At 64.0% G+C, this 13,885-nt stretch overlaps 1 protein-coding gene across 2 annotated transcripts in view; it reads left to right on the plus strand.

Annotated features, from left to right (window-relative positions):
- LOC140392860 (solute carrier family 2, facilitated glucose transporter member 1-like) overlaps positions 1-13,885 on the plus strand; it is a 119,286-nt gene that overhangs the window by 72,242 nt on the left and 33,159 nt on the right. For both annotated transcript variants that reach the window (XM_072478603.1, XM_072478602.1), the window contains exon 5: positions 2,295-2,457. In XM_072478603.1, the coding sequence (XP_072334704.1) occupies positions 2,295-2,457 (163 nt within the window). The remainder of the gene's footprint in view (positions 1-2,294; positions 2,458-13,885) is intronic.

Here is a 13,885-nt window from a genome sequence, read left to right on the forward strand (position 1 = left end):
ACCCCTCACTCTAACTCGTGTCTCACGCTCAGACTGTGTATTCTCTAACCCCTCACTCTAACTCATTTCTCTCTCTCAGACTGTGGACTCTCTAACCCCTCACTCTAACTCGTGTCTCTTTCTCAGACTGTGGACTCTCTAAACCTCACTCTAACTCATTTCTCTCTCTCAGACTGTGGACTCTCTAACCCCTCACTCTAACTCATTTCTCTCTCTCAGACTGTGGATTCTCTAACCCCTCACTCTAACTCGTGTCTCACGCTCAGACTGTGTATTCTCTAACCCCTCACTCTAACTCATTTCTCTCTCTCAGACTGTGGACTCACTAACCCCTCACTCTAACTTGTGTCGCTCTCTGAGACTGTGGACTCTCTAACCCTCACTCTATCTCATTTCTCTCTCTCAGACTGTGGACTCTCTAACCCCTCACTCTAACTCATTTCTCTCTCTCAGACTGGGGACTCTCTAACCCCTCACTCTAACTCGTGTCTCACGCTCAGACTGTGGACTCACTAACCCCTCACTCTAACTTGTGTCGCTCTCTGAGACTGTGGACTCTCTAACCCTCACTCTATCTCATTTCTCTCTCTCAGACTGTGGACTCTCTAACCCTCACTCTAACTCATTTCTCTCTCTCAGACTGTGGACTCGCTAACCCCTCACTCTAACTCGTGTCTCTCTCTCAGACTGTGGATTCTCTAACCCCTCAATTTAACTTGTGTGTCTCTCAGACTGGACTCTTTAACCCCTCACTCTAACTCGTGTCTCGCTCTCAGACTGCAGACTCTCTGACCTCTCACTCTAACTCGTGTCTCGCTCTCAGACTGCAGACTCGCTAACCCTCACTCTAACTCATTTTTCTCTCTCTCAAACTGTCGACTCTTACCCCTGACTCAAAATATCTGTCTCTCTCTCAGACTGTGGAGTCTCTAACTCCTCACTCCAACTCGCGTCTCACTCTCAGACTGTGGACTCTCTTTTTAAAAAAAAATGTTTATTCAAATTTTTCCAACAAAATGTTTTAACAAACTAGCCCCCCCCCTTAACAAAAAGAAGAAAGAACACAAACACAACAATCAAAAATAATAAACTACTTATACATTGCGTTTCTCCCGCATATATTAACCCCCCCATATGAGATTCAGGAGTACCCTTGGGGAACCCCCCCCCCGGGTTGCTGCTGCTGCTGACCTCCTCATAGCGCTCCGCGTGATAGTCTAGGAACGGTTGCCACCGCCTGAAGAACCCCTGCACAGACCCTCGTAAGGCAAACTTTAACCTCTCCAGCTTAATGAACTCTGCCATGTCATTTATCCAGGCTTCCACACTGGGGCCTTCGCGTCCTTCCATAATAACAAGATCCTCCGCCGTGCTACCAGGGACCCATAGGCCAGAATACCGGCCTCTTTCGCCTCCTGCACTCCTGGCTCGCCCGTTACCCCAAATAATGCCAACCCCCAACTCGGCTTGACCTGGACTTTCACCACCTTGGACATCGTCCTCGCAAGACCCCTCCAAAACCCCTCCAGTGCCGGGCACGACCAGAACATGTGGACGTGATTCGCTGGGCTCCCCGAGCACCTCCCACACCTGTCCTCCACCCCAAAGAACCTACTCATCCTCGCCCCTGTCATATGCGCTCTGTGAACAACCTTGAATTGTATTAGGCTGAGCCTGGCGCAAGAGGAGGAAGAATTAACCCTACTCAGGGCATCAGCCCACAGACCCTCATCAATCTCCTCCCCAAACTCCTCCTCCCACTTGCCCTTTAGCTCCTCTACCGAAACCTCCTCCTCTTCTTTCATCTCTTGATAGATCGCCGAAACCTTGCCTTCTCCGACCCATACACCCGAAATCATCCTGTCCTGAATCCTCTGTGCTGGGAGCAACGGGAATTCCCTCAGCTGCCGCCTCACAAACGCCCTCACTTGCATGTACCTGAAAGCGTTTCCCAGGGGTAGCCCAAACTTCTTCTCCAGCGCCACTACGCTTGCAAACGTCCCATCTATAAACAGGTCCCCCATTCTTCTGATCCCTGCCCGAGGCCAGCTCCAAAACCCCCCATCCATCCTTCCCGGGACGAACCGATGGTTCTCCCGAATCAGGGACCAAACCGAGGCTCCCATCTCGCCCCTATGCCGTCTCCACTGCCCCCAGATCTTCAACGTTGCCGCCACCACCAGACTCATGGTGTAGACTGTGGACTCTCTTAACTCCTCACTCCAACTCGTGTCTCACTCTCAGACTATGCAGTCTCGAACCCCTCAATCTCACTCTAACCCTCTTTCCTTTAGATTTTCGGACTGGACGCTCTCCTGGGCACCGATAATCTCTGGCCCCTCCTGTTGGGGTTTACAATTTTCCCGTCTCTGATCCAGTGCGGTCTCCTACTCTGCTGCCCCAAGAGTCCCAGATTCCTTCTGATCAATAGAAATGAAGAGGAGGAGGCTCGAGCAGGTGAGCAGGAGGGAAGCGGCAGAGAGGGGCGGGCAGGGCAGGGAAGGGGAGGGAGGGAGGGAGGAAGAGAGAGTGCGCGGGAGGGAAGAGGCAGAGAGGGGAGGGCAGGGAAGGGGAGGGAGGGAGAAAGCGACAATGTGCAGGAGAGGAGAGTCAGAGGGGAGGGCAGGAAAGGAGAGGGAGGGAGGGAGAAAGAGAGTGTGCAGGACAGGCGAGGAAGGGAAGGGGAGGGAAAGAGGGAGGAAGAGAGAGAGTGTGGGAGAGAGAGAAAGAGAGAGAGGAAGAGGAGGGAAGCGAGGTTGGGGTGAGAGGGAGAAGTGGGAGTGAGAGTTGGAGAGAGGGAGTGGATGCGGGGGAGCGGAGGGGAGAGAGTGGGGGCGTGGGAATGGGGGAGAGGGAGTGGGGAAGAGGAAGTGGGAAAAGGGACTGGGGTGAGAGGGAAGAAGGAAAGGGGGAGATGGGGAAGAGGGTTTGGGGAATAGAGGGAGTGGGGAAGAGGGAGTGGTGGAGAGGGAAACGGAGTGGTGCAGGAGTGGCGGGAGAGGAAGTTGGGGGAGGGAGTGGGGGGAGAGGGACAGGGGGCAGGGAGTGGGCGAGTGGGACAGGGGCGAGGGAATGGCAAGAGGGGAGTGCGGGGAAAGGGTTAGAGGGAGAAGGAGAGGGATGGGGGAGAGGGAGTGGGGAGAGGGAGTGGAGGAGAGGGAGTGGGGGAGAGGAAGTGGGGGAGAGGGAGTGGGGGGAGAGGGAGCGGGGGAGAGGGAGTGAGGGGAGAGGGAGTGGGGGAGAGGGAGTGGGGCAGAGGAAGTGGGGCAGAGGGAGTGGGGGAGAGGGAGTGGGGGAGCGGGAGTGAGGGGAGAGGGAGTGAGGGGAGAGGGAGTGAGGGGAGAGGGAGTGAGGAGTGAGGGACTGGGGGGAGAGGGAGTGGGGGACAGAGAGTGGGGGAGAGAGGAGTGGGGGGAAAGGGTTAGATGGAGAAGGAGAGGGATGGGGAGAGGGAGTGGGGCAGATAAGAGGGGGGGAGAGGGAGTGAGGGGAGAGGGAGTGGGGGAGAGGGAGTGAGGGAGTGGGAGTGATGGGAGAGGGAGTGATGGGAGAGGGAGTGAGGGGAGAGGGACTGGGGGTGAGGGAGTGGGGGAGAGGGAGTGGGGGAGGGGGAAGAAGGAAAGGGGAGATGGGGGAGAGGGTTTGGGAAATAGAGGGAGTGGTGGAGAGGGAAACGGAGTGGTGCAGGAGTGGCGGGAGAGGAAGTTGGGGGAGGGAGTGGGAGGGAGAGGGGCAGGGAGTGGGAGTGGGCGAGGGAATGGGAAGAGGGGAGTGGGGGAGAGAGGAGTGGGGGGAAAGGGTTAGAGGGAGAAGGAGAGGGATGGGGAGAGTGAGTGGGGGAGAGGGAGTGGAGGAGAGGGAGTGGGGGAGTGGGAGTGGGGGAGAGGGAGTGGGGGGAGAGGGAGCGGGGGAGAGGGAGTGAGGGGAGGGGGAGTGGGGGAGAGGGAGTGGGGGAGAGGGAGTGGGGCAGAGGGAGTGGGGGAGAGGGAGTGGGGGAGAGGGAGTGGGGGAGAGGGAGTGGGGCAGAGGGAGTGGGGCAGAGGGAGTGGGGCAGAGGGAGTGGGGGAGAGGGAGTGGGGGAGAGAAGAGTGGGGGAGAGAAGAGTGGGGGGGAAAGGGTTAGAGGGAGAAGGAGAGGGATGGGGGAGTGGGAGTGGGGCAGATAGGTGGGGGGGAGAGGGAGTGAGGGGAGAGGGAGTGGGGGAGAGAGAGAGGGAGTGGAGAGAGGGATTGGGGGAGAGGGAGTGGGGGAGAGGGAGAGGCAGTGGGGGAGAGGGAATGGGGGTGGGGGAGAGAGAGTGGGGGAGAGGGAGTGGGGGAGAGGGAGTGGGGGAGAGGGAATGGGGAGTGGAAGTTGGGGAGAGGGAGTGAGTGGAAGAGGGAGCGGGGGAGAGAGAGTGGGGGAGAGGGAGTGGGGGAGAGGGAGTGGAGGAGAGGGAGTGGGGGGAGTGGGAGTGGGGGAGAGGGAGTGGGGGGAGAGGGAGCGGGGGAGAGGGAGTGAGGGGAGAGGGAGTGGGGGAGAAGGAGTGGGGCAGAGGGAGTGGGGGAGAGGGAGTGGGGGGAGCGGGAGTGAGGGGAGAGGGAGTGAGGGGAGAGGGACTGGGGGGTGAGGAAGTGGGGGACAGAGAGTGGGGGAGAGAGGAGTGGGGGGGAAGGATTAGAGGGAGAAGGAGAGGGATGGGGAGAGGGAGTGGGGCAGATAGGTGGGGGGCAGAGGGAGTGGGGGAGAGGGAGTGGGGGGAGCGGGAGTGAGGGGAGAGGGAGTGAGGGGAGAGGGACTGGGGGATAGGGAGTGGGGGACAGAGAGTGGGGAAGAGAGGAGTGGGGCAAAGGGTTAGAGGGAGAAGGAGAGGGATGGGGAGAGGGAGTGGGGCAGATAGGTAGATAGGTGGGGGGGAGACGGAGTGGGGAGAGGGAGTGAGGGGAGAGGGAGTGAGGGGAGAGGGAGTGGGGGAGAGGGAGTGGGGGAGTGGGAGTGAGGGGAGAGGGAGTGAGGGGAGAGGGAGTGAGGGGAGAGGGAGTGAGGGGAGAGGGAGTGAGGGGAGAGGGACTGGGGGTGAGGGAGTGGGGGAGAGGGAGTGGGGGGAGAGGGAGTGGGGGGAGAGTGAGTGGGGGAGAGGGAGTGGGAGTGGGAGAGTGGGAGTGAGGGGAGAGGGAGTGAGGGGAGAGGGAGTGAGGGGAGAGGGAGTGGGGGACAGAGAGTGGGGGAGAGAGTGAGGGAGAGGGTTTGGGGGAGAGGGAGTGGGGGAGAGGGAGAGGGAGTGGGGGTGAGGGAGTGGGGGTGAGGGAGTGAGGGAGAGGGAGTTTGGGAGAGGGAGTGGGGAGAGGGAGTGGGGGGAGAGGGAGCGGGGGAGAGGGAGTGGGGGACAGGGAGTGGGGGACAGAGAGTGGGGAAGAGAGGAGTGGGGGGAAAGGGTTAGAGGGAGAAGGAGAGGGATGGGGAGAGGGAGTGGGGCAGATAGGTAGATAGGTGGGGGGGGACGGAGTGGGGGAGAGGGAGTGAGGGGAGAGGGAGTGAGGGGAGAGGGGAGTGGGGGAGAGGGAGTGGGGGAGTGGGAGTGAGGGGAGAGGGAGTGAGGGGAGAGGGAGAGGGACTGGGGGTGAGGGAGTGGGGGAGAGGGAGTGGGGGGAGAGGGAGTGGGGGAGAGGGAGTGGGAGTGGGGGAGTGGGAGTGAGGGGAGAGGGAGTGAGGGGAGAGGGAGTGGGGGACAGAGAGTGGGGGAGGGAGTGAGGGAGAGGGTTTGGGGGGAGTGGGGGAGAGGGAGTGGGGGTGAGGGAGTGAGGGAGAGGGAGTGGGGGAGAGGGAGTGGGGAGAGGGAGTGGGGGGAGAGGGAGCGGGGGAGGAGGGAGTGAGGGGAGAGGGAGTGGGGGAGAGGGAGTGGGGGAGAGGGAGTGGGGGAGAGGGAGTGGGAGTGGGGGGAGCGGGAGTGGGGGGAGGGAGTGGGGGAGAGGGAGAGGGAGTGGGGGAGAGAGAGTGAGGGAGCGGGAGTGGGGGGAGGGAGTGGGGGAGACGGAGTGGGGGGAGCGGGTGTGGGGGAGAGGGAGTGGGGGCGAGGGAGTGAGGGGAGAGGGAGTGGGGGAGAGGGAGTGGGGGTGAGGGAGTGGGGGAGAGGGAGTGGGAAGAGGGAGTGAGGGAGAGGGAGTGGGGGAGAGGGAGTGGGGGAGAGGGAGTGGGGGAGAGGGAGAGGGAGTGGGGGAGAGGGAGTGGGGGAGAGGGATTGGGGAGTGGGAGTGGGGGAGAGGGAGTGAGTGGGAGTGGGAGCGGGGGAGAGGGAGTGGTGGAGGGGGAAAGGGAGTGGTGCAGGAGTGGCGGGAGAGGAAGTTGGGGGAGGGAGTGGGGGAGAGGGAGTGGGGGCAGAGGGAGTGGGGGAGAGGGAGTGGGGCAGAGGGAGTGGGGCAGAGGGAGTGGGGGAGAGGGAGTGGGGGGAGCGGGAGTGAGGGGAGACGGGAGTGAGGGGAGAGGGACTGGGGGAGAGGAGTGGAGGACAGAGAGTGGGGGAGAGAGGAGTGGGGGGAAAGGGTTAGAGGGAGAACGAGAGGGATGGTGAGAGGGAGTGGGGCAGATAGGTGAGGGGGAGAGGGAGTGATGGGAGAGGGAGTGAGGGGAGAGGGAGTGGGGGACAGAGAGTGGGGGAGAGAGGAGTGGGGGGAAAGGGTTAGAGGGAGAAGGAGAGGGAGTGGGGCAGATAGGTGGGGGGGGGGAGAGGGAGTGAGGGGAGAGGGAGTGGGGGAGAGGGAGTGGGGGAGTGCGAGTGAGGGGAGAGGGAGTGAGGGGAGAGGGACTGGGGGTGAGGGAGTGGGGGAGAGGGAGTGGGGGGAGAGGGAGTGGGGGGAGAGGGAGTGGGGGAGAGGGAGTGGGGGAGAGGGAGTGGGGGGAAAGGGTTAGAGGGAGAAGGAGAGGGATGGGGAGAGGGAGTGGGGCAGATAGGTGGGGGGGAGACGGAGTGGGGGAGAGGTAGTGAGGGGAGAGGGAGTGAGGGGAGAGGGAGTGCGGGGAGAGGGACTGGGGGGAGAGGGACTGGGGGGAGAGGGAGTGGGGGACAGAGAGTGGGGGAGAGAGGAGTGGGGGGAAAGGGTAAGAGGGAGAAGGAGAGGGATGGGGAGAGGGAGTGGGGCAGATAGGTGGGGGGGTAGACGGAGTGGGGGAGAGGGAGTGAGGGGAGAGGGAGTGAGGGAGTGGTGCAGGAGAGGCGGGAGAGGAAGTTGGGGGAGGGAGTGGGGGGGAGAGGGACAGGGGGCAGCGAGTGGGGGGAGAGGGACAGGGGTGAGGGAATGAGAAGAGGGGAGTGGGGGAGAGAGGAATGGGGGGAAAGGGTTCGAGGAGAGGGAGAGGGAGTGAGGGGAGAAGGAGTGGGGGAGCGAGAGTGGTGGAGAGGGAGTGGGGGGAGAGGGAGTGGGGGAGAGGGAGTGAGGGGAGAGAGAGTGGGGGAGAGGGAGTGGAGGAGTGGCAGTGGGGGAGAGGGAGTTGGGGGAGAGGGAGTGGGGGAGAGGGAGTGGGGAGTGGGAGTGAGGGGAGAGGGAGTGCGGGGAGAGGGAGTGCGGGGAGAGGGAGTGAGGGGAGCGGGAGTGAGGGGAGCGGGAGTGAGGGGAGTGGGAGTGGGGGAGAGGGAGTGGGGGTTGAGGGAGTGGATGGGGAGGCTCTGGGGAGAGAGTGGGGGAGAGTGAGCGGGGGAGAGGGAGTGCGGGAGGAGAGGGAGTGCGGTAGATGGAGTGCGGGAGAGGGAGTGGGGAGAGGGTGTGAGGTGTGAGGGGAGAGGGAGTGGGGCTGAGGGAGTGGGCGAGAGGGAGTGAGGGGAGACGGAGTGAGTTGAGAGGGAGTGGGGGAGAGGGAATGAGGAGAGGGAGTGGGGGAGAGGGAGTGGGGGGAGAGGAGGTGGGGCTGAGGGAGTGAGGGGAGAGGGAGTGGGGAGAGGGAGTGTGGGGAGGGGGAGAGGGAGTGGGGGAGAGGGTGTGAGGGGAGGGGGAGTGAGGGGAGGGGGCGTGACGGGAGAGGGAGTGGGGGAGAGGGAGTGGGGGAGAGGGAGTGAGGGGAGAGGGAGTTTGCGAGGAGGCTCTGGGGGAGAGGGAGTGGGGGAGAGGGAGTGGGGCGACAGGGAGTGGGGGGAGAAGGAGTAGGGGAGAGGGAGTGGTGGAGTGGGAGTGGTGGAGAAGGTGTGGGGGTGAGCGAGTGGGGGAAAGGGAGTGTGGGAGAGGGAGTGCGGGAGAGGGAGTGGGGAGAGGGTGTGAGGTGAGAGGGTGTGAGGGGAGAGGAAGTGGGGCTGAGGGAGTGGGCGAGAGGGAGTGAGGGGAGACGGAGTGAGGGGAGAAGGAGTGGGGGAAGAGGGCCAGGGGGCGGGGATTTGGCGGGTGGGACAGGGGCAAGGGAATGAGAAGAGGGGAGTGGGGGAGAGAGGAGTGGGGTGAAAGGGTTAGAGGGAGAGGGAGAGGGAGTTTGGGGAGAGGGAGTGGGGGAAGAGGGAGCGGGGAGAGGGAATGGGGGAGAGGAAGTGGGGGGGAGAGGGAGTGGGGGTGAGGGAGTGAGGGGAGAGGGAGTGAGGGGAGAGGGAGTGGGGGAGAAGGCGTGGGGGCGAGGGAGTGGGGCGAGGGAGTGGGTGAGAGGGGGTGAGGGAGTGGGGGAGAGGGAGTGGGGGAGAAGGAGCGAGGGAGAGGTAGTGGGGCAGAGGGAGTGGGGGCGAGGGATTGGGGAGAGGTAGTGAGGGGTGAGGGAGTGGGGGAGAGGGAGTGGGAGTGGGGGAGAGGGAGTAGGGGAGAGGGAGTGGAGGAGAGGGAGTGGGGTGAGAGGGAGTGGGGGAGAAGGAGTGAGGGAGTGGTGGTGGGGCAGAGAGTGGGGCAGAGGGAGTGGGGCAGAGGGAGTGGGGCAGAGGGAGTGGGGGAGAGGGAGTGGGGGGAGAGGGAGTGGGGGAGAGGGAGTGGGTGGAGAGGGATTGGGGGGAGAGGGAGCGGGGGGAGAGGGAGTGCGGGAAATGGAGAGAGGGAGTGGGGAGAGGGTGTGAGGTGAGAGGGTGTGAGGGAGAGGGAGTGGGGAGAGGGTGTGAGGTGAGAGGGTGTGAGGGGAGAGGAAGTGGGGCTGAGGGAGTAGGCGAGAGGGAGTGAGGGGAGACGGAGTGAGGGGAGAGGGAGTGGGGGAAGAGGGCCAGGGGGCGGGGAGTTGGCGGGTGGGTCAGGGGCAAGGGAATGAGAAGAGGGGAGTGGGGGAGAGAGGAGTGGGGTGAAAGGGTTAGAGGGAGAGGGAGTTTGGGGAGAGGGAGTGGGGGGAGAGGGAGCGGGGAGAGGGAATGGGGGAGAGGAAGTGGGGGGAGAGGGAGTGGGGGTGAGGGAGTGAGGGGAGAGGTAGTGAGGGGAGAGGGAGTGGGGGAGAAGGCGTGGGGGCGAGGGAGTGGGGGCGAGGGAGTGGGTGAGAGGGAGTGAGGGGTGAGGGAGTGGGGGAGAGGGAGTGGGGGAGAAGGAGCGAGGGAGAGGTAGTGGGGCAGAGGGAGTGGGGGCGATGGAGTGGGGGAGAGGGAGTGGAGGAGAGGGAGTGGGGTGAGAGGGAGTGGGGGAGAAGGAGTGAGGGAGAGGGAGTGGGGCAGAGGGAGTGGGGCAGAGGGAGTGGGGGAGAGGGAGTGGGAGAGGGAGTGGGGGAGAGGGAGTGGGTGGAGAGGGATTGGGGGGAGAGGGAGCGGGGGGAGAGGGAGTGCGGGAAATGGAGAGAGGGAGTGGGGAGAGGGTGTGAGGTGAGAGGGTGTGAGGGGAGAGGAAGTGGGGCTGAGGGGGTGGGCGAGAGGGAGTGAGGGGAGACGGAGTGAGGAGAGAGGGAGTTGGGGAAGAGGTCCAGGGGGGCAGGGAGTTGGCGGGTGGGACAGGGGCGAGGGAATGAGAAGAGGGGCGTGGGGGAGAGAGGAGTGGGGGGAAAGGGTTAGAGGGAGGGGGATGGGGAGAGGGAGTGAGGGGAGAGGGAGTGGGTGAGGGAGTGGGGGAGAGAGAGTGGGGGAGAGGGAGTGGGGGGAGAGGGAGTGGGGGTGAGGGAGTGGGGGGAGAGGGATTGGGGGAGAGGGAGTGAGGGGAGAGGGAGTGGGGGAGAGGGAGTGGGGGAGAGAGAGTGGGGGAAAGGGAGTGGGGGGAGAGGGAGTGGGGGAGAGGGAGTGAGGGAGAGGGAGTGGGAGGAGAGGGAGTAGGGGAGAGGGAGTGGGGGAGAGGGAGTGGGGAGAGGGGAGTGGGGGAGAGAGGAGTGGGGGGGAAAGGGTTAGAGGGAGAGGGAGAGGGATGGGGAGAGGGACTGAGGGGAGAGGGAGTGGGGGAGAGGGAGTGGGGCAGAGAGAGTGGGGGAGAGGGAGTGGGGGAGAGGGAGTGGGGGGAGAGGGAGTGGGGGGAGAGGGAGTGGGGGGAGAGGGAGTGGGGGAGAGGGAGTGGGGGAGAGGGAGTGGGGGAGAGGGAGTGGGGGAGAGGGAGTGGGGGAGAGGGAGTGAGGGAGAGGGAGTGGGAGGAGAGGGAGTGGGGGAGAGGGAGTGGGGAGAGGGGAGTGGGGGAGAGAGGAGTGGGGGGGAAAGGGTTAGAGGGAGAGGGAGAGGGATGGGAGAGGGACTGAGGGGAGAGGGAGTGGGGGAGAGGGAGTGGGGCAGAGAGAGTGGGGGAGAGGGAGTGGGGGGAGGGGGAGTGGGGGGAGCGGGAGTGGGGGGAGAGGGAGTGGGGGAGAGGGAGTGGGGGAGAGGGAGTGGGGGAGAGGGAGTGGGGGAGAGAGAGTGAGGGAGAGAGAGTGGGGGAGAGGGAGTGGGGGGAGAGGGAGTGGGGGAGAGGGAGTGGGGGGAGAGGGAGTGGGGGGAGAGGGAGTGGGAGGAGAGGGAGTGAGGGGAGAGGGAGTGAGGGGAGAGGGAGTGGGGGAGAGGGAGTGCGGGAGAGGGAATGGGGGAGAGGGAGTGGGGGGAGAGGGAGTGGGGGGAGAGGGAGTGGGGGGAGAGGGAGTGGGGGAGAGGGAGTGGGGGAGAGGGAGTGAGGGGAGAGGGAGTGGGGGAGAGGGAGTGCGGGGAGAGGGAGTGAGGGGAGCGGGAGTGAGGGGAGCGGGAGTGAGGGGAGAGGGAGTGGGGGGAGAGGGAGTGGGGGTTGAGGGAGTGGGTGGGGAGGCTCTGGGGAGAGAGTGGGGGAGAGTGAGCGGGGGAGAGGGAGTGCGGGAGGAGAGGGAGTGCGGTAGATGGAGTGCGGGAGAGGGAGTGGGGAGAGGGTGTGAGGTGTGAGGGGAGAGGGAGTAGGGCTGAGGGAGTGGGCGAGAGGGAGTGAGGGGAGACGGAGTGAGTTGAGAGGGAGTGGGGGAGAGGGAATGAGGAGAGGGAGTGGGGGAGAGGGAGTGGGGGGAGAGGAGGTGTGGCTGAGGGAGTGAGGGGAGAGGGAGTGGGGAGAGGGAGTGTGGGGAGAGGGAGAGGGAGTAGGGGAGAGGGAGTTGGGGAGAGGGTGTGAGGGGAGGGCGAGTGAGGGGAGGGCGAGTGAGGGGAGAGGGAGTGGGGGAGAGGGAGTGGGGGAGAGGGAGTGAGGTGAGAGGGAGTTGGCGGGGAGGCTCTGGGGGAGAGAGTGGGGGAGAGGGAGTGGGGCGAGAGGGAGTGGGGGGAGAGGGAGTAGGGGAGAGGGAGTGGTGGAGTGGGAGTGGGGGAGAGGGTGTGGGGGTGAGCGAGTTGGGGAAAGGGAGTGTGGGAGAGGGAGTGGGGGAGAGGGAGCGGAGGAGAGGGAGTGCGGGAGGTGTGGGAGTGCTGTGGATGGAGTGCGGGAGAGGGAGTGTGGAGAGGGATTGAGGTGAGAGGGTGTGAAGGGAGAGGGAGTGGGGCTGAGGGAGTGGGCGAGAGGGAGTGAGGGGAGAGGGAGTGGGGGAGATGAGTGGGAGGAGAGGGAGTGGGGGGAGAGGGAGTGGGGCTGAGGGAGTGGGGGAGAGGGAGTGAGCGGAGAGGGAGTGGGGAGAGGGAGTGTGGGGAGTTGGAGTGGAGGGAGAGGGAGTGCGGGAGAGGGAGAGGGAGTGAGGGAGTGGGGGGGAGAGGGAGTGGGGCGAGGGAGTGGAGGGAGAGGGAGTGCATGAGAGGGAGTGGGGGAGAGGGAGTGGGGGGTGAGGGATTGGGAGTGAGGGGAGAGGGAGTGCGGGAGAGGGTGTGAGGGGTGAGTCACGATCAATTTGGTTGGAGACAAAGTTGAATTCAAACTGAGGCTTTATTAGTATCTGAAGTGTGGCCTCCTACAGCAGCTGACAAAATGGCTGCGAGCTGGGGGCCACGCATATTTATAACCCGGCTCCTGGGCTGAACCTGTAGTGCAGGTTCTACCGTACAACCTTTCATATAGGAACACAGTGGTTTACCACAAGGAGAGAGGGAGTGGGGGAGAGGGAGTGGGAAGAGGGAGTGGGGGAGAGGGAGTGGGAAGAGGGAGTGGGGGTAGAGGGAGTGGGGGTAGAGGGGGAGAGGGAGTGGGAGAGGGGGTTGGGGAGTGGGGGGGGAGAGGGGGTGGGGGGGAGTGGGGGGGCGAGGGGGTGGGGGAGTGGGGTGGGGGAGAGGGGGGGAGTGGGGGGGAGAGGGTGTGGGGGAGAGGGGGTGGGGGAGTGGGGGGTAGAGGGGGTGGGGTAGTGTGGGGGAGAGGTGGTGGGGGAGTGGGGGAGAGGGGGTGGGGGAGTGGGGGGGTGAGTGGGGGGGAGGTGGGGGTGGGGGAGTGGGGTTGGGCAGAGGGAGTGGGGGTGGCGGAGTGGGTGTAGGGGAGTGGGTGTGGGGGAGAGGGAGTGGGAGTGGGGGAGAGGGAGTGGGGGGAGAGGGAGTGGAGGGAGAGAGGGAGTGGGGGAGAGGGAGTAGGGGAAGGGGAGGGAGAGTGGGGGAGAGGGGGAAGGGGAGGGAGAGTGGGGGAGAGGAGGATTCGAGAGGGAGTGAGGGAGGGTGGAGTGGAAGAGGGAGTGGGGGAAAGGAAGAGTGTGAGTGGGGAGAGGGAGTAAGGGGAGAGGGAGTGGGGGCAAGAGGGAGGTTGAGAGGGAGTGGGGGGAGGGGAGAGGGAGTGGGGGCAAGAGGGAGGTTGAGAGGGAGTCGGAGGGAGGGAAAAGGGAGTGGGGGGAGGGAAGAGGGAGTGGGGGGAGGGAAGAGGGAGTGGGAGGGAGGGAGTGGGGGAGGGAGAGGGAGTGGGAGTGGGAGAGGGAGTGGGGGAGGGAGAGGCAGTGGGGGAGGGAGAGGGAGTGGGGGGAGGGAGAGGGAGTGGGGGGAAGGAGAGGGAGTGGGGGACGGAGAGGAAGTGGGTTGGGATTGGGATGGGGTGGTGGAGTGGGGCGGGGAATGGGGGGAGGGAGGAGGAGGATTGGGGTTTGAGGGAGGCGGGAGAGGAGGAGCGGGAGAGAGAGTGAGGGGTGAGGGAGTCGGGGAGAGTGAGTGGAGGGAGAGGGATAGAGGGGGTGGGGGATGGGGGAGAGTGAGAGAGGGAGAGGGCACGAGCGAGAGGGAGTGGCGAGAGGGGCCGAGGGAGTGTGGGAGAGGGAATGGGGGAAAGGGAGAGGGAGTGAGGGAAGGAGGGCTTTCTCCATTATACATGCCCCGTGCTGTGGGATTTCTGTCCTTCCCTATTTTACCAACTCCCATCCCAGGTTCCGTCGGTCCCTGTTTTACTTGCACAGTGTGGTGGTATGTATTAGGGGTAATACGGTACACCATGATGCCGAGGAGCTATTGGAGGACAGATGCTGGGTCCTGATTGGATCTGCCGCTTACTGGGCTCCACCCAGATAGGCGGGGTATAAGAACCCGGTTTCTCCCAGCAGCTGCATTCTGTGACTGAGCTGCTGGGGAACAAGTCTGCTCAATAAAGCCTCGATTGAAGTTCTCTATGTCTCGCCTCGTGTGTGATCGATGGTGCTACAATTTATTGAGCAGACTTGTTCCCCAGCAGCTCAGTTACCCACACAG

This window comes from Scyliorhinus torazame, chromosome 16 (assembly GCF_047496885.1).
Source record: "Scyliorhinus torazame isolate Kashiwa2021f chromosome 16, sScyTor2.1, whole genome shotgun sequence".
In the NCBI taxonomy this organism is placed as follows: domain Eukaryota; kingdom Metazoa; phylum Chordata; class Chondrichthyes; order Carcharhiniformes; family Scyliorhinidae; genus Scyliorhinus; species Scyliorhinus torazame.